The 25,322-nt window shown below is 34.5% G+C and overlaps 2 protein-coding genes and 1 long non-coding RNA gene across 3 annotated transcripts; 1 reads left to right on the top strand and 2 right to left on the bottom strand.

Moving 5' to 3' along the window:
* Nucleotides 1-10,097: 10,097 nt before the first annotated feature.
* LOC658873 (uncharacterized) lies at nt 10,098-22,240 on the top strand. The gene is made up of 7 exons (XM_965224.5): nt 10,098-10,225; nt 10,281-10,592; nt 18,242-18,447; nt 19,989-20,124; nt 20,188-20,321; nt 21,232-21,496; nt 21,697-22,240. The coding sequence occupies exons 2-7, from the start codon at nt 10,544-10,546 to the stop codon at nt 21,774-21,776; spliced, it is 870 nt and encodes a 289-aa protein (XP_970317.2). The 5' UTR covers nt 10,098-10,225; nt 10,281-10,543; the 3' UTR covers nt 21,777-22,240.
* LOC107398023 (uncharacterized) lies at nt 14,589-16,878 on the bottom strand. The gene is made up of 3 exons (XR_001575022.2): nt 16,756-16,878; nt 16,272-16,707; nt 14,589-16,223 (listed from the first exon to the last, which is right to left on the bottom strand). It is a non-coding gene; the product is annotated as an uncharacterized LOC107398023 (long non-coding RNA).
* Nucleotides 22,241-22,255: 15 nt separating the features above from the next.
* LOC107398022 (putative gustatory receptor 28a) lies at nt 22,256-25,240 on the bottom strand. Its single transcript, XM_064357098.1, has 4 exons — nt 23,933-25,240; nt 23,334-23,402; nt 23,198-23,287; nt 22,256-23,145 (listed from the first exon to the last, which is right to left on the bottom strand). The coding sequence occupies exons 1-4, from the start codon at nt 24,584-24,586 to the stop codon at nt 23,038-23,040; spliced, it is 921 nt and encodes a 306-aa protein (XP_064213168.1). The 5' UTR covers nt 24,587-25,240; the 3' UTR covers nt 22,256-23,037.
* Nucleotides 25,241-25,322: the final 82 nt, after the last annotated feature.

The following is a 25,322-nucleotide window of genomic DNA, read 5'->3' as shown; positions in this document are numbered from 1 at the left end:
GGATCAGGAAACGGCGTATTAAGTAAAAAAAGAATCAAAAAGGAAGTCTGCTAAAGTTTTGAACGCGAATGAGGAAGATAAAAAGTATCGTTGACGAGTATTTGAACGCTTCACTAACCACATTTCATTTTATAGAACAGCTTTTTGTCTTGTTTTCTTAAACCCCAGTTAGTTTTTACAACTTGAAGATGTTTATTTCGTTCATTGATTTAATATTTTATTTCGTGATCGCGTCAGAAAATCGCTATTTACATTTAATTTCTGCAGAGAATTGGAGATTAAATAAAGATTTAACATTTTATAGACGAGTGAATCTTTTTCCTGATTTATTTCTCCCAAAGGGATCAAATAACTGATTATAATTGTTATGGGAACTGAACGGCTGCTTTTATTGTTGAATATAAAACACTGAGTGATCCTTTATAGCCGTTGTCTGTAGATATTATCAAATATCTATAGTTCCCACATTTTACTACTTATAAAGCTCCAGTAAGTGGCACATAAAGTGTGAATCTTTAAGCTTCGATGATAGAAGTGCCTGAAAATCCATTATTCGATCGAAAAACTTGTCAATTGAAATCAATGTCGCAAACATTGCTTGTGTGACGTAGTTGTGCATGAAATATAAATTATCTCGGGATTGTTTCACAAGATGAACTAATAATTCTTTTACCAAACTGTAATAACGTAACGTATTACATGAATTGGGGGCATTGATTGGAACAACTGCTCTTGATGGAATTATGTGGAATTAATTGCAAGATAATGGTATGCAGAGGATTAGACAAGTGCGCGTACTTAAATGATTAAAATTCTGTAGAGAGGCGTTCGCTTCTTTGTAATTTTGTTTATTCATAAATAAAAACTTCGTTTGTCGTGAATTTTGTGCAAACAATCCGAATGTGGAAGTTTTATGCTGAATATAAATCAATCAAATTGACTGTATGGAGTTGTTTGATTTTGAATCTTAAATGCGGAATGCCTGCATGTTGAATTTTTATTTTTGTAATGGGATTTGTAAATTCCTGGCGTCTTGTCGTTGCATTGAAAGAAATAAGAATTTACGCCGAGAATTCCGAGCATCCGAGATTGTTTCATTAATTTGTAAAATGAAAACAAGTAGGTAAATACTTGCAGCTTGAAGGAGGCAAACATTCCGAATCGAAAGACGAAATTACTGTTTAATGTTATAAATCCTCCAAGGATTGATTAAGGTATATGTTCGGTTGGGGTGTCTCCATGCCATGTTGTTAATTAGATCTTAAGAAGCAATTTGTCCTTGTTTCGATCGAGCCAACCAGCCTGGAAGTTTGTTTTGTTTTAAATTTAATAATGAAGTGGATGGAAGAAGAAATTGCGAGTTATCTGAGTGCTCGCAGACGAGTTTTGATGTATTGTCAATAATTGCTCAGTGTTGCGACCGAATTTATGTATCTCGCAGGTTTTCATTAGTTCTTTTCTCCGATTCTTTGCTGAAAATTCATATCGCTCTCGTCCAACTTTAAAATTCCAATAAGGCTATGTGTTTTCGGGATGTTGTTCATTCGGCGATGATTTATAAAGCGAGCGCACTGGATTAGGAAAAGAATAATGGATTTATTTAAGTTCTGATTCGTAAAAACGCGCCGCAAAGATATCTGCATTCGTTCGTTCATGCTGTGTTTATTTATGGCACGGACTCACGCTGTGAACTTCACTCATGTCCATGTGGACTTTATTGTTTTGCCAAAGTGATAAATACTTTGCGAGGAAAGGACCGATCCATCCAGCTTTTCACTACTTTTCAAGCCAATGGAATGAAACATTGCTCATAATTTTTAAAAATAATATCCAGAAGGGAATTTTATGCAAAATGGAGCAGACTTTGCGACGCAAATGAATAATCGTCATGAATAATTTAATTACGGACTTGAATGGAAAAAAAAAGCACAAAAGTTTGCTTGCAGAAGGTATATTAACATAATTTGAATGGTTTTCTTATCGTTATTTTTTTCTCTCCTGACTAAATTCCTTACTTTGATATGTTTGGCTTTGGCAGGTGAAATAGTCGCCTTCCTGAAACTAAATATCAGGGATCAGGATGACTATCAAGTTTGGTCTAACCAGGAAATTGTTCTGCTGAATGGGGGAAGTACTTAATTTAAATTGTAGGAATTCCTAGGCCTGTTCACTTCAAATTAGGTCTCTTACCCGCCTTTGAAATTAAAACCCAAGTTCTACTTGCATATCACTTGCTTTCAGTCATTAAAATTTTGCAAATTTGGATTTTTGATCGTAATATAAAAAGAACATTTTTTGGTAACTTCAACTGGATAAATTGATTGCAAAAAAATGTCAAAAATAATGCAGTATACTTCGCCAGCATTTATTTCGTTTGATTTAGTAATAAATTGTTAAAAAATAAAAAAAACGGAAAAGTTGTCTGTTTCAGAAATCCATAAATTCAGATTTATGCGACCCGAATCGCCCGATATCTCGTCTCCATTTTTCCCGAAATTGATGTTAAAGTTGCACTTTTATGATTAACGTAGTTAGAAACAATGATAAATCCGGTTGTAAATTATTGGTTAGGAAAATTGTATTATGGTTTATGTAGTTGTCAATGTTTGTGATTGTTTGCACAGGTCCCCAATATACTTTTCATAACTGTGATTTTATTAGCAGTGCAAACATTTACCGGTTACCCAAACCCAATTTCCATATGGTCCTCGTGGCGACCGCGAAAAACTTGCGGTTATAAATTTTTCATGAGGTGATAGCGATAAAGAAGCACCAAAGTACGGCCCTGTGTTGACAGCGAGTTTTTTCAAGCGGATATTTATGACATCAGATTCGGAGTGTATGCCACGGCATGTATCACAGTTTGCGGCGGGGGAAAAACACAACACACGATGCGATATTGTCTGGGCTGAGAGTCCTCTGACGGCGACCGTCTCAACGACCACGAATTTAATCAGCCATGGGTTAAATCCGCGGAAAATGGTTGAGAGATTGTTTCCTGTTTTCGATCCTTCGCTTAAATGATTGGAGACTTGTTTGTCGGCCACAAAGCGTCAATAATACGATACAGGAAGAAATCAACGACATATAAAATCGTTGTAATGCCAGACTTTGCCTCGTGACACCTCCGGAGGTGTGGATAAATTATTCATTTTTCGGGAACATTAAATGTGACACGGACACAGCTGAGGTATCATCAATAAATGCGTTTTTTTTATTAATTTATTACGCTTTGTGGTCCTGTCTCAAGTCATCTTTCAGGAACATGATAAGTTATGGGCTTGCAACCCTAATTTGTCACCAAATGGCTTTTCTGGATCAACGATTTTTTCTATAATTTAATATTTTGCTACAGGTAGTATTACAACGTTTATTTGTTGTCTAGGTTGAGAAAATATCTGTTCATTTACTTAATTCTTTAATAAAAAAAATTATAACTCGAAAACTAAAAGCCTTAGAGCCCAACGGTTTGATTCAGTGAATTATGCGACTCATTTTACGTAATCTCTTATCTTTTTTAACAACATTAGTTTACTTTAGCGCTTAAAAATATATATACCAACTTAAAAAATGGTGGATGCGCCGGGTTAATTATTAAACAACTATAACGTAAAAAATAAACGTGAAGCAAAACGGTTTGTTTCAATGAATTCTGTGACTCATATTACGTGTTATACTAGCTTAAAATTTTTAATTTTTTGGTCTACAAATTAGTCATTTTCCTTCAGACATATAAAAAAAAATTAATTCGTTCTAGTAAAGTTTTATGGACTTTTCTATGCCTTTACAACTCTTCTAAGTACAAAAAGGCAATAGGCTCGATTTTTTAATGCTTGATTTTTTCAATTTTAGTTAGATCTTTATCAGTTTTCGGTACCCGGAATTTTTATCAACAATAACTTCGGAACAATTAGAGTTAACCCTATAATGTCTATCAGTGTTGAAAATCTTTTTTGATTATCTATCTTTTTCAAAAATGATAATTGTTCTCAAACTAATAGTTGTCCGCACATTGCTCATAAAAGCAAAAATAGGTCAGATTAAAGAAAAATTATAACTAAAAACTTGTTGGATTTGCCAATCGATTTCGTGGATTATTTTTGAAGGGTTTTGTCGTAATTGGGAAAATAAAAAAATCATAAACACTAATTAATTAAATTAGTTAATAAGGTTGAGAAGTCAACTTCATGGACCGAACTTTTTGTAGTGTTTTTTGTCCATGTAATTAATCTGTAACATGAAATCATGTCTGGCAAGTTTTCTTCTTTTTATTAGTCTGGTTACTTTTACCAATAAATCGGAATTTAATTTGCCTTGATATTAGTTGGAGGAAGGAATTTTGAAATACTGGCAGCTCAACCAAAAATTTAATGAAACGATAACAGCCGTTTACGAGATAATGAAATAAATAGGCAGCATTTGATGTTAACGGTTTGGCTGATCATTATTTTAAAGCGGGCGCTTAGAAGTGTATTAATTTTTAATTACGGAGAGAGCTCGCAACGCGAAATAAAAAATACGGAGCGTTAATAAAATCTCTTTATCTCAGATTTGAGAATTCCTGAATGAAATTTACTTAATTAGCGTTGGGAGGTAATGGTCGCCGACGCAGTAAAAATATTTTAATTCTTCTCAGCGGCAAAATGAACTTCGAGAAGCACTAACCGAAATGCATTCGAGAGAAGAGCTCACTTTAAAAGCAAGCTTAGCCATAAAATACGACTTAAAAGGTCATTTCAATTGTCCGAATGCGAAAAATATGTACAGAAGCACCGTGCTGAATTGATAATGAAGACTCAAACACTCCAATGGCTAGTTTTTTATGTATTACATCAGGTTGAATGACTTAGTTTTCCCCTTGAATTGAATTATGTGGAGTGGGCGCAGTATTGTAAACCAATATACAAGATAAATTTGGAAGACGAATAGCGCCTAAGAGCAATATTTTATTATTTGGCCACAGATTCGATCTTAAACTGGGGAAACGGAAATATATAGCCGGCATGCAAATTGAATTGTTTCCGATTTATTGTTATATGTGCAAATTGATATTTTTCAAAGAGGTTTGTTTCGCGAATTTATTTTATTGCTCTAGATATTTATAGCTCGACTTTCCAACCTGGATAATTGGAAACTGCAAGCGAGCACATATCACGACGACACTTTTCGACTACAAGTTTATACCTGACACGGCTGCAACTATTACAACTTTACACCTGTTTACTACATTCCTGTTCAAGGCATCAGCGTACGTGTAATGCATATGCGACCTGTGTGGATCACATCATTATTCGGGTTATCAACGACGGAATTAATTCACTGTTGCGCATTTAATTGAAACAATAGCGAAACAATTGTCAAACTTCAATATTTTTTGTTTTTTGCTGGTTTATTAAATAAATAGATATTTAATTAAAGTAAAAATAATTGCTAAAAAAACATTTTAAATTGGCGCTTATAATGAACTTTGGGTATAACAAACCGATTTTGATGCATTTACGTTCGTTATAACCGGGCTCCACTGTTAAAAATGGTGGATGCGCCGGGTAAAATGCAAGCCAGTTGTTTTCTTGAGTATAAAAATGAATTTTTAAACCAAGATGCAATTTATTGGTCTTTCTCTTGTAACTGCACCGTTGTGGTGCGCTGGGGGACGGAACCGTCCACATTTCTTCTCTTTATACAATAATGTTTTTCTCGAATTGTGTTATAGTTGTGGTTAGTTTCAGCCAGATTGCTTGCTCTAGCATTTATGGCAAGGTACACGTCAAAGTAAAATGAAATTCCATTGTAATTTTATGAGTCGTCGTGTATTTACCAAGTGTCTAAATGTTGTATGTAACGTAAGGCGCTTATAGTTAGCCACCAAAGTGTTTGCGGTGTGGTTGCAAAACACGAAACAATGCTTAATTAATGAATTTTGAATCAACAGAACATGGCAGCTAAAATGCTTAGGGAGGTTTGTCTCCTTTAATAATTGAACAATCACATTTACATTTATACGTGACAGTCCCTTACTTGCCTCCAGCTAATAAAATAAAGAAGCGAGTAATTTGCTAAAATGCAAAAAGGCCCATGTTTCGTTATTTGGATATTACCGGCGAAACTTTTAATACGTCTAGTTGTTAACAATAAGTTATATTATCTTTGGCGTTTCGTTCGGATTTAAATGAGGAGATCGGAAAAGTTTCGCAGTCGAGTCTTGTCGAAGGTAATCTGGAATTTCTATAGAGGCGAAAATAGTTCGTCTCTTGAGATGGTCCGAGGCCTCGATCCCCGAGTGGACTTGAAGGACTCCAGCTCTCGGGAGAGTTGCCCACTACACTGCAATCCTCGTCCTTGTTATCCCGGTTTGTTATGGTAATTAATGTATATTTCCCACATACGCTGTAGCAGGATTCTCGCCAGCTGAGGTTACCCACTTCTCAATTTGGTTTTCTAATTGCCAGGGGGAATATTATTGCTTCGTTCGCTAGATCTTACGCATCATTACAACACGATTTATCAAATTAATACATACAGATGTCGGTCGATTCCTTGTCTATATTTCTTCAAAAGCGGGTCGTGATTGCTGCCGCACGCGAGATCAATGCCGCCTTGAAACGGTCCTTTGTGATCGAAGAATCCATCCGGAAATTTTCTCCACTACAATTCAATACATCGGAATAATTTAACAAGGCGTGCATATCTAAATAAAATTCGCTGAGAACTCAACTTCCTATTTCATTTACCAACTAATTCACAGCGAATTTACCACTCTCTTGATTCACCCGAAAAAAAAGCCAACTTTTTGCGTGACTTCCTAACTTGATTGGGCATAATTCTTTAACAAACTAATAAAGATTACACGCGAACAATTCTACTCGTTAGTCCCATAAAAATTTTGCATTGGAACAATAATAAATTATCGATCCAACGTAATAATCTTCCATCAATTTCAGTAATCACAAAATTACAATCTGATTGTTCGTAATGTTGTTCTAACGTGTGCAAATCTGCATCGATAGTTTAATTTAGTTTAGTTTTAATATGTACACATTCGTGACTTAGGTGAATTTATATCAACTTTGAAAAGATTAGGCGAGGGTGTGTCTGAAATATTGCGCATTATCACTACTTATTTTATTACATGTTTGCATAAATATCTTGAATAATTGACACGAAATAATTACACAAAATGCTCGAACACTAAGTTTTGAATTGGTAACAGTTTAATTTTTCTTGAGTGTCTTAAATTATGCTAGAAATTTTTTTGTTGATAGTAAAGAACTCTGGTCTGCAAAAAATAACTTATTTTTTATCTTTGTTATGCTTTATTATTATAAATTTAATGCTTTTGAATCGAAATAGAATAACAAAAATTATGTATCTCATTAACTTGTTATTTAGTAAACATTTTTTTTCAAATACTTTTTTTAAATATTTTTTATTATTAAACTACTTAGAATCATATTAATTTTTTATTTTTATTAAGTTTGATTATGAGCGTTTGTTGGGTTGATTTATTTAATAAAATTGAATAGTTCGCATAGGAAGCAAATTGTATTGAAAAAATCTGGTGCGTCAAAATTTGATTTACCATTTTCGCTATTTGCATCATTTTTCATTCAATTCAAACATTTTATTTACCTTAATAAGAGGAGTATATGTATTCAATTTTAGTTTTCCAAACGGTAGCAAAAAATTATACACGATTTGTGTTAGCATTGGACCAACATAAAGCCGATTGTTGATATAATTTTATAAATGAATATCCAGTTCGTTTAATTCAGTGCAGTGCCTTTGTTTACAAGATGATTCGTTTGCACAACAACCTTTGGCTAATTCGGCTCCAAATTTTAGAGCATTCACTTATTGATTTTCCATATTCTCTGTAATCCCCTACATAATTATTCCATTCTTTTCCCCGAAAACAAAGCCAACATCTTGCCTGCAGGTTTTTGTGTTTGGAAATTTTATAGGTCGCAAAGAACAGGCTAGTCATTATTTCACTGATTGTTGTTCCGCCCTCGGCTTGCACCGAATTGGGTAAACAATTATTGTAATAATTCGGTTTCAGTAATAATTAAAGCGATTTTCCCGACTTTGCGAACCCTTTTTGGGGATTAGTTTTCCGCAAAAGTTACTGAAGGTATCTAATCACAGTGGAAAGTTGCAAGTTCGCAGGAGTTGAAAGTTGGTAATATTTCAAAAGTTGAATTAGCTCTTGACCATTGCTGAACCCATCAATCAAAAACAAAATAAAGAAACTTTGATTTATAAGAGCATGTTTCCGGGAAATTGACAATTTTTCTCAAGACTAAACAACACGGCGACAAATGATTTCGCGAAACCTTTTATCTAGAAATTAAATTGGTATTTGCAGTTCGTGCTACAACGATAGTCAAGTTTATGAAATCTGAAGCCGAAATGAAGATTTCAACCAAGTAAAAAATGCAATTCCGCTTCAAACAAAAAATGTCATTCTATCGCTGTGCCGTAATTAAAAATTTATTACAGTTTCGTTGCTGGAAAATAATAACAGACTATTACATAGTGGAATATCTTGATGAAAATTCGAGAGACAATGAAATTAGTTGCAGTTTTTCTCTCGTCTCGCTTTAATTCGATCTTTTGTGGCCAAACCACTTCAAGGCGCAACTAATTTATCGCAAGAAGCCAATGCGACGTCAAAGACAAATAGCAATAAGACGTCAAGGTAGGTCGTGAGAAAATCAGAAGCGTGAAAGTGGACAGCCGTCTAGATTTATCTCGTCCCTAAGGATTTAAACCGCTCATCCAGAAGGCCACTGCAAACACATCCGGTATCACTATCGTCAATGTCCGGTGTAATGAAACCCAAAAGTAATTATTTTACCGTTGGTCTTTTCCAAAGAATAACACATTCCTCATAAATTATTTCAATTAAAAATACTACATACAGTGTGTTCAAAAATGGTTGTTTATCAAGTTGACTATTCGTCCAAATGAACTGTTGTAGGTTCTCTGTCATTTCTTTGAATTGCATTTTTCGGAAAATTATTAGAATTGACGTAAAAGTAAAATGGTGACGTTTTATTGACATTATATGCTTAATTATGATCAAAATTTCACTAATTTCCATAATAATATTTGGATCTCATTAAGGAATAATTGTCTTCAATTAAAGTGAATACATATCATTTAAGCATCATACTGTAGCTATAATCAGAAATTAAAAACAAATTTTTGAATTTCTTAAACAAAAAACCTATTTGTTTAAATTCCATTTGGGAACAAAAGCCATTCAACCGTGTTATAAAATTATATGTACACTGTTTCAGCTGAAAAATTATTTCAGAATGTTTAATTTGTTTCAATATAACGTTGTCGAGTTTGCTTTCTCTTTATTAAATAAAATTTGCAAATAGCCAACACAGTAGATTTTTCGCTATTTTCCAAATTCAATTTGTGTTTGAAAAACATTTTTATTATACAGGATGTTTCTAGAATGCAATCAGCAGTATATCTTTCGACACGAACTTGATAGGTTTCCCTAGTAAATATGTAACCAAAAACTTGGTCTTAAACAACTGTTTAAAATTTCAATTTGTTTGTGTATTACAATTTTTAAACCTCTGCTACATAAACACTTGATTTAGGTTGTTTTGACGCAAATTCACAAATAAAATAAATAATCTCTAATGTCCCAATACTATGAAAGTGACTTTAGACATGATATCAAGTAAACGAGATGAGTCCATCATAGCTTGAAAACAAATATGATGCAAGTTTTAAGTTTTTATAACCTTTGACATAAAAAATTAGTATTATTTTTAAACCAAATGATTTCAAACAGCATTACTTGTCAGATACAGTTTAATGATTTAAACAATCATAAAAATAAAGAATTAGAATACAGACATACAATTTTTTTGCTAAGGGGATTTTAAATGGGGCTTAATAAAACGATTTGTGGTCGGAAAGAAAGGTTTTTTGCAAGTTTGGTGCGAGAAACTTAAAAATTTATAGTTAATTTAAATTAATGATTCATTAAACTTGGTACACTTTGAGTTGGAGGCAAATGGGAGTTGGCCACACTATAGGAGGGAGCATGCGATTCGACTGGTGTTTCGCCTTCACTGATATTTTCCTTTAGTGATGCGCCGTTTTCCGAGTCGAACAGACGACGACGCTTGCAAAGCTCAACGACGTCGCGACGCTAGTCCACGTGTTCAGCTGACTTGTTGAAAAATTACTCATTTGAGTAATAACATGTGTGTTTAACAACACCTTCCACTTACAATGTTGTTATTTTGTAGGAAAATCAATCCTGGATTAATTTAAAGTTTTTATGGTGGCGTCCTTCTATTGTAGAGGAAAAATAAATAAAATCGGACAGACCGGCTATAAAGCAAATCTAAAAGCTCTGCAAATTGCCTGGCAATAAGAAATAAAAGTTTATTAAGCCATTTAGGCATCGTTAAAAGTGTTTACAATTCAACTAATGCCACATTAAGTGCTACAGCACATTTAACGTACGAAACTTAAAACTTAGCTGTGTGTATTTTTATTGTGCTCGACGATGTTCTGGCTGCGATTGGTTTGTTCGGTCTTGTTCTTCTTAGCTGAAGGTAAGTGAGGCGTTTGAAAGATAAATTCGTGTCGTTTTGCCGCTCATTTCCCGATGGACGCCTTTAGAGTTTTATTTTTGTTTCGGGTTCTAGGCGTATAGAGAGGGATTGGAACATAAATAAATTACTTGCGATAAATTTTTGATAAAAACACCACTTCACCAAATGAAAACTCGTCATTTTTTTTGCAAACATTTTGTGTGAAATTTAAGCTAAATCAGCTTCAAAACACCGAGGATTTGATTGCTTATTCAAATCCCACAGGTAATCAAAGGCTGTAGGTCAGGGGAATACGAGTTGTTTGTTTAGTTAAGTTTTAACCGGGATTTATTACACTGGAAACTATTACTCATTGGTGCAATAATTTTGTTACACAAAAAGCTAATTCAAGAGCAAACGAAGAGAGGGAATTGTTACCAGATTTTTTATATTACAGTAAAACAACGGACTCGTACGCAGAATTTTGTTGTCAGGCTTTTATTTTTAGGTAATATTACACTAAAAATCTTTTCAAAATAAAAATTAAATAAACCCATTTTTTATTTAAAATTTTCGATTTTTGTGTGGTTGTTTTTCAAAGCTGTGTTTTTTATAATAATTTTATACTTGACACATTACTTCAGCTATTTTTTAACAGGTTCAAAATGTTGAGAGAGCATGCTGCTGTTTCAGCTTTTGTTATTTTTTTGAAAAAAGTTATATACTGCCAACACTTTTTTTTTTAAAGTTACCAGTTTTCTGTAATTCTGGTAAGAAAATAATGCAGTGCTTTAGGACGGCCCTGGAAGGTGTTGTCAATGGCCCTGGGCAAGTTGCGCCAGTGCGGCTCTGTCTGTGCTTGGCGATAAACTCATTTAGGGCGGTATACAAAAAGTTGCGCATTTTTACATTAAAAAAGCTCGTCGAAAGTTTGGTGGAAAATATTGCGTGAAGACGTAACTTTTAAGGAGTTTGGGGCACATCGCAGGTGTCCATCGGGAAAATCCGGCTGTATTATAAGTTAGAGACAAGGATTTAGCAATGCACATCATTTGGAATGTAAATGCCTCAGTCTGTATTGATAGTTGGGGGTGTGGAAAGGCTGGATATTTCAGGGGAGCCCCGGGCTATAAAGACCCAGATTTACATAGTGTGATTTACATGTTTAGTGCTTCTGACATTTTAGTATTATTACACAATTATATTTCTTTGGTGGAGAGCCGCGATTGCTTATTCGAAATTACCATAATAATACTTAGATGATGTGATTCTGAGCAGTCGGAGGTCGCGCTTGACAAATCAATATTAGGCCCCATTTGCATAAACGCGAAACTTTAAAAATGATACGATTAAAACTTTCGAGCGAATTTGTCCCGAATTTAATTAATTAACCAATTAATTAAGTGTGAAAGCATTATCGCAAAAGTTGACACTATTAAACTCTTATAACTTGATTAAAAGTTTGCTTTCGAAAAACGATCGCAGAAGTATAAACGAGTTAAGGGGGGAATATCCCTAGTTTTGTTTCCGGTTCTTGTAAATTATCTCCTTAATTGTCTCACAAGATTAGATACGATCAAAGAATGGAACAACACCAATAAATAGCAATAGTGGAGCAATTAAGTTCTCGAATTGCTTCCTTTTATTTGCAATTTGCCCACACGCCACATGAACACGGCTAAATTTTCATTCGGAATTTTTATGAGAAATAAAAATCCACACGACAGACTTCCAGGAGTCGAATCTATTAAGCTCTTGCAACGAATTAAATCTTCACAAAGTGACGTTGAAGCAACTTCAACAAATCTTATTTTATTGCCGGAAGAACCACTTCAAAGGACAACAACCGTGAAAGCCTACATCACACTTTTTGCTAAATAAATTCGTGAATTCCCCATTATTTTCCGATTCCTTCGAGTGTAATTAAATTGGTGCACCGGAGGGCGTTGCGCAAAGTATTATTTTTTAATTAAAGTACAACGAAAAAAATATATAATTCAATTAAAAATTAATTTTGTCCTCGAAAATGGTTAAAGGATTAGGTGTGTGTAACGTCAAGACTGAGTCTTACATTCTCCAAGCTCATACCAAGCAAGATTACGTTTTAATTGGATGCATCGTACAAAATTAAATATACAACCATACTTTATAATTAGTTGGGTCGCGTTCCAATTTATACTCCACTTAAAAACAAATCTTCATTTAAATTTCGTAATAAAAGACCACTCCCGCTTTAAAATATGACGCCCAGTTTATTTACGATTGGATTAAGTGCAAAATTAAATATGTAGCATAAAATCAAATTAGCAAAACTCGAGTGGTTAGAAACCATTTTAAGAGGAACTGGGCAAGCTCTTTAGCCAACTAACACAAACAGAAATAATTAGATACTTGCAGGACTAAATGCCACACAATATTTATTGAATTACATGGCAATTGCTGACCTAATGGGTTTAGTGCGCTACAACGACGACGAATTAACTTCAACGCGGAAATTTCTTTAACCACCAACTAACTGCTTTTTTCCTTCATTTTATCGACACAGCTTTCAAAGTGAAGATGTTTATCAACTGTCTACATTATTATTAATAAAGTAGAAACTGAAAATTGTTAGATTATTATAATCAAGGGGTGTTCGGAAAAAACGAATTGAGTTTTTTTGTGAAAAAATATGGCTTTTCTTTAAACAGGCAAGGGACTACGTCGTGTACCTATATTTTTGCAATATTTTTTATCAACATTTATCATTTGTTAAACGCAGTCTTTGTGTTATCTTAATGTTTTGAAAATTCTGGTAAATACATTTTTCATGTTTAGTATTCATTTTTAAATTTTTTAAAAATAGGTGTTAAATTAATTACGAATTTGATAAAATACGTATTAGAGAAAACTATTTGTTATTATTTCCACCTACGTATCGATTAGCATTACGTAAACCATAATTTTAAATCAATTAGAGAAATGATTTATTTGTTTAAAGACCAGCATATTTTACTCATTTTTTTATTTTAGTCAGTGTAAATACTGACAGTTCCTAAAGTGAATTATGAAGTTTTTTCTTTCTCATTTTAAACTATTTGTATAGAATCTTCAACAAATAATAATTATTTATGCTTATTATTATTATTTATGATTTAAAAGTCGGAGTTGGATTTTTGTGGTTAATATATTCAATAATAAATTTCGAAGTTAAACGTTCTTCAAGTGGCAGTCCGGCCCTGTCCTGAACTTTGGGAAATACTCTGCTGTGTGTTGAGATCGCAGCACAAAATCTGCAAAAGAGTGTCAATATCCGACACGCTTTGAATAATGAAAAAGCGAGACAAAGTTGAGCTTTCTGAAAGTTTACGATTTATTAAAATATTATTCCGTTATTAGCGGATCGATTCCCGGGGGATAAATCATTTAATTTTGCTTGTTTAAATAAAATGAGTCCGTTGTTTTGAGACTAGCTCGCTTCGCGCAAAAGATTAAAATAAATGTAGTGAAATTTTTAAGCGCTTGAAAAAATGGCGACGTTGTGAATTACTTAATTATAATGAATTATGGCCTCTTAATTTTTTTTAATCTGTAGCCTTCCAGATTTGACACGTTGGAAAAATGGCACACCTGCCCACATTTTTTACCAAGATGGGTTTTCATTCCTATTTACGTAATTCTTTGAAATGGCGCAAAATTAATTAAATTTGAAATTTTCATGGCCTGGTTACCATAATGTTTCAGAGTTCATTAAAACGATAAATACTTTTTTGCATATTTCACTATTTTGCGTTATTTACATTTGACTGAGGGCTGCTGTAATTATCGGTTACTAGGTTGTAACTAGAATCATGAATATGCATAGCATGTAATGCCAGGTACTCTTCTTTTGCTGAGAAATTTCGTTTTGAAACGAGAAGACGAGCACTTACACTTGCAAACACGAGCTTAATATTTTATGATAAAACAAATTCTAGCAGCAGTTTGTGCACTTATGCTTTTACTATTTTCGAATGTTTCATTTTCAACTTCTTGGAGCTGTTTCAGTGATTATCTTGCGACTTTGAGCAAACTTTGCATAGGAATGCTGAAATTATCAAACACACCCAAATATGCCTGACTCCATGCCAAGTGATTGAATTTTTTTTAACATTTCGTGACCGTTATAATTATTAAAGTAGTACTAATGCAAAAGTTATACATAACTAATAAAACAACAAAGAGAATTTCAAGTAGGCTAAAATAACACAATTAGAGTGTTTGTTGATAATATCGATTACTTTATTACTAGTACTTACTAAAAATCAATGGAAATGCAAGTTACAAAAACTGTAAATGTGGAGCTAATAATGTAAACACGCCATAAATCTTACAAATTCGGTAAGATTTTTAATAATAAAGTTTGATGTTAAAAATTGTAATGGCCCAAGATTAGGTTTTAACATCTCGTCGGTGGATTTAAGTTATGCATTACAAAAGGTTGCTTTGTTACCAATTCAAATTTAAAACTTGGGACTAGTTGAGTCGAGAGTGCAGTCGTGACTGGAAATTTTACGTTTTTCACACTCCACTCGTACAAGTTTAACTAAAATCAATAAACGACAACAGTAAAGCTGAAATTTTGAAAAATCAACGGCTGCTGTTGCCGAGCTTTTATCACATGAAAAATTCTCATAAAATGTGCGATATTATATCAGTGGAAATAATACAGCACTTTGATTCTTCACGAGCTCGTCTAAGCGGATATTCCAGCAAACAGGAGTTTTCAGCTCTTCAATCGATAATAAACATTTTAGATATGCGAAAAGTAGTGAGGCTTTTTCACTGTGTAAAACGCGATTTTATGAGACACTATTTTATAAGTGATTGTCTCCAAATATCTATAAAAGTGTTATATTCCCAAGAGAATTTTAATACATCACAGAGTCGCCGAAAAGCACAAGCGAACGCTAAATTTATATTCCCCCAAGTTATTTTTTTATCAACAGAATAATTTTAAATTGATAAATGTTCTTTGTGCCTTTGAAACCCACTCTTTTACTGTATCAAATAGAAGAATTTAATCTCGACCAGCCACAAAAACACAATAAAAATTAATACCCCTATGAGTGTGTTTTTTCAGTTTTGACGTTTCTTATTGATTGTGCTTGCACGAAGCGCGCAAAATTCTTTGGATTTTTTCGCTGATAAATTGTCATGCTTCATTCTTTCCAAAAGAACTTTCAATTAACCAATCCACTTTAATGAATGGCCGGTGGTGGCAAAGCCTAAAAGTACGTAATTACGGCTGAGTTAAATTTGCTAAGAGAAATTAACATCCATTTACTTTTTTCTCGCAGTTTTGTCTTTCCAATCTCATCCACAGAATAATTCGATTACTACTAGTTTTGGAACTTAATTCTTGAGATTATTAATGCGTTGTAAAATATTTTTCCATGTAAAAAATTAAAAAAAAATAGTCTGCACAAAGTTTGGAGTAAATTAGTGGCGCGTCGGATCACAAAGATGAAAACTAGTAGTGCTTGAGGGTTTAATTTTAATGAAATTAGTTCGTTGCGATTTGATTAAAAAGGGAGTCACCGCTCGTGTGTTTGTGAAAGTCGATATTGTCAATAAGTCAGTAATGGTAGAAAATTTATCATTCGCAAAGCGGTCTTCATCTTGAATAAGCCTCTGGAAATGACATGCAATTAATTCTGATACACAATTTATCATATTTACCTGTTTCGAGCAGCAAATCATCCGTGAAAACACATAAACAAGACCTCGAATCGCTTGGGATAAGATGAGTGGTCATCTTTGTCAAAGTTTCGAGCTTGTCATTGTCGAATTAATTACCGTTGGAATTGATGAAGAGGTAAAAAGCTGATTCCACCTGACGTACGTGCCGTAAATCATAAATATGTATTGAGACGAACAAAACAAAGCCACAATCTGAAAAGGACGTGAGCTATCGACGCCGACGACTTCATAAAATATACGCAGTGAAGTTGGCAAATGAATTATGGGTGAGAGCAAAGTAGTGGAGAGAAGGAACTCTCCGTTCTTATGTATAACTTCAGAATGCACAAAAACTAATCATGTAATATGAGCGGCAGCCTCTTGAATAAAAGATATTTTATAGTCTCCGACAAAACTGCTATATTGAAGTCCGACTCTAATAAGTCTGCTGTATGTGTTATGCGCTTAGAAATGGCTTACTTACTTCGGCCTCTTCAGAGATATATTGCAAAATATTGCACTTTTATGGGACCCTTTCGCCTCTTCTGCCAAGCCAAATAATACATTATTAATTTCGGGACGCTTTGTTTTCGCCACCTGATTCCAACGCCTGGCACACACTCAATTAAATATAAAAAACGACACCGAAACGATACGCACCATTTCTGCGGCTAATGATTATGTTTATTTCTTTCGTTATGATCATAGTTATTACTCTTGATGGCAATCCAATCAAATAGCTCTCGCTCATTTCGGTCTGGCATAAAAAACGCAAAAGCTAGACACAAAACAAGACTAGTGAAAGAATAATTTGTAAAGTAGCACGTTTTTTAATAAACGAATTTTTGTTAAAATAGGCGACTATTATAAACGATACCGTGATCAAATAATTTTCGTCATTAAAATACGAACTAATAGCTTTAAATAAGTACGAGTTGATTGAATAACCAGAGTGTCCTGAGTGCTTTATAAGCTAGTGTTGTGTTTTAAATTATGGCTCTTAAACGCCAGGATTGAATCGCCGAATTTTCTGAATTCTGGGGTTAATGATTATGTTTATGCGTCTCTGGCGGTCATTTCCTCTCGTTAAGAACATAGTTATAACTCTTGATGGCAATCCAATCAAATCAGACCTGTTTATGTGCGTCTAGAGTCCGGCACCGAAATAAAAGACCTTCACGACTGCACTTCACTGCCTGGCATCGATTTCGTTTAATCTTCCGAGACTTTTTTATAAGTTATACTCTCCATTCAATGTCAAAACGCGATACATGTGCGAAAAACAGCGCGTTTATCTGCAACAGTGTTGCAAAAGAACCATTTGCAGTTAGTAAAATCAGATAGTTCCACACAAACAAAACTTCCCGTTTGCTGAATAATTCAGAAAGAACAACTGAAATTTGTAGAATTTACGAACATTCTTAGGTAGTTTAAAAATGATAACTTTGTTATGGCTCCGCATTTTGTCAACATCAATTATTGTCGGCGCTAGAAATGTTAAAAAACATTTTGTTCGTAATGGATTTGGTGGAAGGATTCAAACACAATGAGTGTGGGACGTGTGACGTGACAAAAAATGAGAAAGTGCCCACTTAAACTTAGTTCCTTTGAAGATTATTTATTGTGTCTATTGGATGTCGGTAAATTTTAATCTCACTGAAAATAGCAATAAATAAAAGTTTGGGGGGGCGAAGCTTGAGTTGACAGTTTCTGGACCGGCGCCTCCACCAAAAGTAACAATTCAAAAAATCGATTAATTTTAGGTCAGCTGTTTGTGGTGTAGTCGGCAAGTGAAAAAGCTCCGTGGTTAGTAATAGTAGCTTGGATTATTCCTCTCGGACCTTTTAGTGAAAAAATTTCGTGGCAAACTTTTTTCATTAAATCGCCCGAAAAATCACCACCACACAATATTGGTGCAATTAAGTGTCATATTGTGTCCTTTCGAGTGCAGGAGGTTTGTTTTGTTCCAGGATCCTGGTCGTTGAAATCGGTGAGGATCCGAGTGCCGGAAGTAGTCAAATCTGGTGAAACGGTGACGTTATCGTGCGAATACGATCTCGAAGAGGTAGCTCTGTACACAATCAAATGGTATTGGAAAGATGTGGAGTTCTACCGCTTCGTCCCTAAAGAGTCTCCACCGTTTCGAGCGTTCACAATGAAATACATTAACGTCGATGTGAGTCGAATTTATGAATTATCACCAATTATCAAAACAAAAACGCTGCTGGATGTGGACGTTTTATGTTTGTTTTGTTTGGCTTGAGTATTGCGGGGGAAATGTTCAAATTGGAATTGCCATAGTTACAGTATGGCGGAATCCGCTCGAAGATGATCTTGCCGGCAATAAAAGTTAAGTAGCGTAGATTTAGGGATTGTAATAAGTGCCTCTGTACACACACGAGCTTGCGACAGGTAATATTCTTGCAGCCAATTTTAGACCTCGCAATAAGGGGGAAACCAATCCAAACCTTCATTTTACAAATTATTTTTGCTCAGAGTATGTTGAAAAGACCCGCAATTATATTAGAGAATTTACGCTCAACGTAAATAAGTGTGTGGTGAAATTTATAAAGTCATAAATATACAGAAGACCTTTTGTGCGCGTCCCGTGTGTGCTGGAAATCCCTAAGAGAGGCACAATTGTGCCAAATGAGAAACAATGATAAAAAGAAATACTGTTTTAGGGCCACGTCCGGAAATTCAGCTCATTTTCCCCTTCGAAATAAAAGTCAAATTTTGTCTAAATATTGCACACAACAGCGTCTGCTTTAAATGTGATTATTGTTGGTTTAGAGCAAATCTAGCGCTAGTTTCTTGAGATGTAGTTCACTAATATGATAGTAATACGACAGCTGAGACACCTGCTGCACCCATCGGAGCGAAACACGTACTTAAACGTGACTTGAACCAAAAGAAGTTTTGTTTTATTTGTGTGTTGTTCGAGGCGAAATGATGCCCCGACGCTCAAAATTAAGACAATGACATTTTATGTAATATATATTTGTGCTGGGATAACCTCAACAAAGCACAAGGACGGCATCAAACGCTATTTGCTTTAGCAAGAAAAAGTTACGTTTGTTACAGTTGTCCTGTATTGAACTATTTTTTTTTTAATACAGTTTCATACACTCATCTTGGACAAACTTATGAACATAATTTATATCAGTCCGTTTTTTTATTCTCACTGCGAATTTTTATAATGAAATGCAATAAATTAACGATTAGTTAGCACTTTTGAAATCAGCTTTTTAATTGTACCATTGTTGAACATTTTTATTTAACAGTTGTGATATCAAACGTTGTATCTTTCAAGTCATGAAAACAGAAAATAATCTTTCTTTCAGGAAGCAAAGTCAACAAAGAATTAAATTAAACTACAGTCTCTTTACACTCCATTTAAACTTCTTCGTGAACGACATGTATGTAAGATTCTTATTATAATGACGCCCCGTATTTAATGAAGTGTAAACCGAACCGCTAAAAGTTAAATGATTTTTTATAGATGGTTTTCTTCAGACAAAGGATTTTCAGATGCCGTTAGATTGTTAAAAAAATATTTAAATAATTTCGAGTGCTTGCACACATCCATTCGGCTAAAGTTGTGTTATCCCAAAGATATTGCTCTTCGAAATTTGACAGACAAGCCGCACAAATCACTAAAATTCCACAATAAATCGCTTCTCCCCTTACTCATAAATAAGGCGGTATCTTTTGCAGATATCCCGCTCCGGCCCGACACAGGTAACCCTCCGTGGGGTTCGTCGGGAGCTAACCGGCGACTACAAGTGCGAAGTCTCAGCCGATGGGCCCCTATTTCACACCGATATCAAAGTGGCACACATGATAGTCGCAGGTTAGATGTTTTATTTCCAGGCTATCCGTGCGAGATCATTCTAATAAACGAGTCATCTTCCAGAGCTGCCCAACGGTAATCCCATGATGAATATCGAACAGACCAAGGTGGAGATTGGCAAGAAGATAAAGGCAGATTGCTACTCGCCTGGGTCCGATCCGGCCGCCAATCTCACCTGGTTTATCAACGACGAACAGGTATAAAAACTTGCGATAAATCCAACGCTCGGCTGGTTTAAACAGCGATTTATCAAGATTTCCAAAGATGCTTGATGAACTTTGTATTTATTCAAGCAGAGGGGAGAGTTACAAGTGTTTTATTCATTAACGGCTCTTTGATTAAATCGACTCGATTTGCTTCCATTGTGTGCAAGTCGGAGAGCGAATCTGCCGATGATCCGAGATGTTTAGACTTGAAGGATTGTCTAGTGGCGGAGCGCAGCATTTTCTTTATTTATTTTGTAAAATATATGAATTCATGTTATTTCGTCTGTTTAGCTCGTTTTTGAGTTGTATTATTTTTATGTTTATGCTATTTATTGTGGCACTATTATGAGCAAAAAAAATGCCTGCCATGACAACATCCAATACCTTATTAATCTTATTATATTAACAAGCTTTATATTAAAATATTTTATATCGTTTGATCCACATAACTTTGTTGAGGAATCGCTCTGAGAAGAAATCATTTAATTTTTTTAAACAAAAAAATGCATTGTTAATTTATTTAAATCAATATACATTATTTTTACCCAGTTTTTTAGCCTGTATTTAATAAACAATATTGATGTAAGTTTCTCAGTAACTGCACAATCTTTATATTTTAAAACTGAAATATTAAATAGACCATTCTCTTTAGATAATAATAATGCTGCAATATTTCGCCTCACTGTTTCGTTTAGAGCTTGACACTTTCCGTAATTTGTGACTTGTGGGGTAGTAAATCATGGATGTTGAACTATCACAATAATTCTTGCGCTATTGCTGTTTTTCTCTGACATTTACAATTGTTCAGTCATGTACCATAATCGATTTACGGCGACATGTGAGACGTTTGAGTGCACCTCAAGCATCCCAATATCGCTGCTTTACAAATTAACAATTTCAGGTTAGTGAAGAAACCGACAGTGTGAAACTCCACCCCATCGAAATCGAAACTGACAATGCTCTAGGTCTGCATTCAGCCAAATCTCGAATCGAGATAACGACAAATAGGGCACATTTTATTTTGGGGTTTATGGTTGTAAAATGCGACGCGCGAATTTATTCACTCTGGCATAGGGTTGTTGAAGATCATGTCAGAGACGATACGCCCCAATTAGCACCGGTTTTGGGATCGACGTCGTCGCAGAGTCAAGTTGACGAGATAATAGGTAATTCTTGAATTCTAATGCGTTTAGGGGGTATTTCAGATTTAAATCGCTTTCAGCGGGGAAATACAAAGTGTCTATTTAGGGCTGAAGTCTTTTAATATTCAAAGGCTTACATAATGCAAAAATCGCGTAAATATTTTACTTTTTGTTATACATTTTGTATTAAGACTTGAAAGTGAGTGATTTGTTATTTTTTGCAGATGGGAATGGAAGTGGACATCTGGGTTTCAGTGCTCTGTGTGTGGTAAACTTTCTTTTAGTAATGGTAGTGTTAAGATAATGAAATCTTGATTGGTAAAAAGTGAAGCGTGCCTAAATTTTGTTTATTCTTTTACGATTTTATACAAATTTTCAGTCTGAGCTGGGGTTAGATTGGAAATTTGTGACTCGTTGATTATTAAATTATTGTGGTTCCTTTTATGATTGTTGTTTTATACCCATGATGGCAATAAAATGACGGAGGAATAGAACTGTAATATATTCTGTATACATACGAGTAAATCTGATACTTTTAGTATGTACATGTACAAAATGTGATACTATTTAGTCAGTAAGGCCATGTTATTGTTATAGTGGTAGAGTTTTTAATTTATGAACGAAAGACTAACTAAAACTTTTATAGCAATTTTCCGATGGTCGTGCAACTAAGTGTTTACATGAAGCGCTTCAAAGTCATAATTTCGTTTGTGTAATAAGTGTAGATGTTGAGTTTGTTCTAGGTAATAAAGTTTTGAACCGTAACAAGCTCTTGTGTTGCTCAAAAAACACTCACCGTCCCTTTATTAGCAATAAAACAAATACAGCGGAAATGCTTAAATATCTTGTGATAAAGCCGCTTTTTATTTGCCGAAAGAATCAAAAGTTGTGGCGTCGAGTGGCTGAAATAAATCTAAATTACGGGCGCTTCTGTGCCGGCGCGACTTCATTATAACAATGTCGAGAGATAAAAATTTATTTAAATGTCGAGGTGTTTGTAAAAATTTTGGAAATTTATTATTCGCTCAACTCTCGCTTCAAACCTTATTATCAAAGTGAATTATCAAAATTATCGTTAAGTTTGCAAGACTTGATGCACATCTTTCCCTAACTTAAATTAGTTTTGGAGAAAAGACGGTGCCAGATAAAGAATCATTAGTGCAAATTATTTGCCGCTTTTTAATTAAAATATCTGTGCAACAATATTTAAATGTGGGATAGGTGGGACGATAATAACTTGCTTCAGAGCGCAACTAATTTCAATATTATCAGTAGAGTCCAGACTTTGGGATATCACGTGTGGCCTCAACTTATACATAATAGCTAAAACTAAGTCTTGGCTAGCCCGGAGTGAGTCATAAATCACGGCTCCATTTTAGGTGGACCAGGCAATATTTGAACCAACTTTAAAACAATTTCCAGTGTCAACTTGCCAATTACTTTCGGAAATTGAGGCGAAATATTAATTACGAGCCGTTGAATATGCAATTGGGGCCACAAGAGGTTTCGTATTTCAATTAAGCAGCAGCCCGTTTTATTTTTCATTCATTCGCACACTCATTTTTTTAATAACTTTCTGTCGCGTTGTCAAACTCGGTGGAGTTTCGCTGGACAAAGTCAGAATTGTTAAACTGAATCAGGATTACTAAATACGTCGTCACGCCGGCTACAATCTAAAAAAAAAACATAATCCCAAGTCTGATTTTTTCCAAATCCAAATCGTACGGTGTACAGCAGGGTGTAATCCAGCGGAAATAGTCCACAAACTGTGAAATACAATCGGTTGTGGTACATTTGAAGAGAGTATATTTCAATCTGGAATTATCTCTTGTTGAGTCGCTTAATCCACTTAAATATTTACCGTGTCTTGCAGATTTGTATTCGTTGTATTGTTCCTAATTTTATGCAAAATTCGAGGGCACGTATTCGCCTGGAAACAGATCGCATAAGATTAATTAGTTGAGCGATTCATTATCTATTATAATAACAAATTACACCAACAAGTCTGATAACGATCGATGAAATTTTACTGGAATAATGTTACCATCCAAGCAAACTATTCGAGGCTTGGATTAGAATCCATTTGCAAGTAAAAGTTACACGTAATGAAGTTACCCAATAATAACGTTACACATTGTTGATGTGCATCCTGTGGCACTGCAACCGCCGTAATAAAATAAGACACGGAGGAAAGTTACAAACTTGTCACATCCCATCGCTAAATAGTAAATACAGACAAGGGTTGAGAAAAAAATACGAAAAAAAAAATCAAATTATACAATCGGAAACATTTTTATTTAATTGATTGTTTGTTTTACTCGTTTGAGTTTGTTATTCAACTACCTTGTTTTTTTACTTGGCCTATTGATTCGACAAGAAAAAATAATTAGAATCGGCGATCAAGCGAAAATCCGCTTAATTGAAATGATTTACAAATTATTTGTAACACTTTTTACTCACTTCCTCGCAAGTCTCGCTGGTTATCCAAACGATGGCCATCACTTCGCAAGCGTTGGAAAACGCCCAAAAGGTAAAAAAATAATCGAGCTGTGTCGTCTTGCCCTCATTTTCCTCAGACGAAGATTTGTTAAAATTAATTGCAACTAAAAACAGGGCTGTAACGATACTAATAAACGCCACAGTGATTCGTAAGAGTTGTTGGACACAAAAAGCGTAATTGATCATATGTGCAGTATCTGTGAGTTTAATATGAAGGGCTGCAACTTGGTCCACTATAAAAACGGGGTCTGAAATCGCCAACATGCTTTTTGGGAGTTTGCTAATTTCTTTTGATTTGCGTTTCACATTTGAAACATCAGTCCAACCCTCAACTGATGTGCGGTTAGTTTCTTGAACCAAAGTTTCTAAATATTCATTCAGGAGTTGATATCTCACTCTCAAAATGTTCAAGTAGTGACAATATTGCAATTCCATCAACAGATTGATAAAATAGGGCAAAATAACCGTCATAAATACAATAAATAAGGAGTAGGTTTTAGTACCGTATTGATAAGAGGCAAAAAATATAATAGTGACAGTGAGGGTCGCCACAATTGTCACAAGACCGCTCAAATGGATTAAAATGTTCACATACAAATGCCTAAAATAAATCATTGTTAATGCTTACAAAAACATTGATATTACTTGTAAGGGACCCAAACGGCCAAACTTCGAAACGCCACATCAACCTCCTCAATATTCTTAAAAACCTCAATCACCTTCAAGGCAAAAATGCATCCAAAAATGACCGAACAACACGACAGTAAACTGGAAAAAACCTCCTCAAAGTACCTCAACTTCTGTTGTAAATCACTGTCTTTGAATGAGATTAAATCGAAAATTGCATGATACGTTAAAGCGCCCAAAAGTATTAATACCAAAAGTGCGTTTCTAGTTAGGGGCCACCAAGCGAATTTAAAGACTTTTTTACCGTTTTCGACCCGTACTAAAGAATAGGGGGCCAAACCGAAGAACGTACACACGTAAAAAAGGGGGTGAATTGCCGTGTAAACGTCACACGGATCTTTGAACAATTTTAAAAATTGTTTAGGCAACATTGTGACTTGTGGTGAGGTCTGGAAAGAATTGCTGGATCAATACGCACTTAATTGTATTAAATAATCCAATACTTTTGAAAATGTTTATTGAGCAATTTGAGTGATGAACTGTTGGTTTTAATGTATTAATAGCAAGTAATGAAGTTGAGGCCTGACAATAACATAAAAGGAGCGTTTGGTGGAAATGGCCGAAAGCAAGCCGACTCAAATAGAGAGAACTGTTTAAACTGTCGCTGAATTTGCAATTGAAATCAAGTCAATTGAACACCATTTCTATTCAAAATAAACCTTTT

The sequence above is a fragment of the Tribolium castaneum genome, chromosome 5, assembly GCF_031307605.1.
Source record: "Tribolium castaneum strain GA2 chromosome 5, icTriCast1.1, whole genome shotgun sequence".
In the NCBI taxonomy this organism is placed as follows: Eukaryota; Metazoa; Arthropoda; class Insecta; order Coleoptera; family Tenebrionidae; genus Tribolium; species Tribolium castaneum.
Note: the sequence above shows the minus strand (reverse complement) of the source record. Positions and strands in the feature narration are given on the sequence as shown.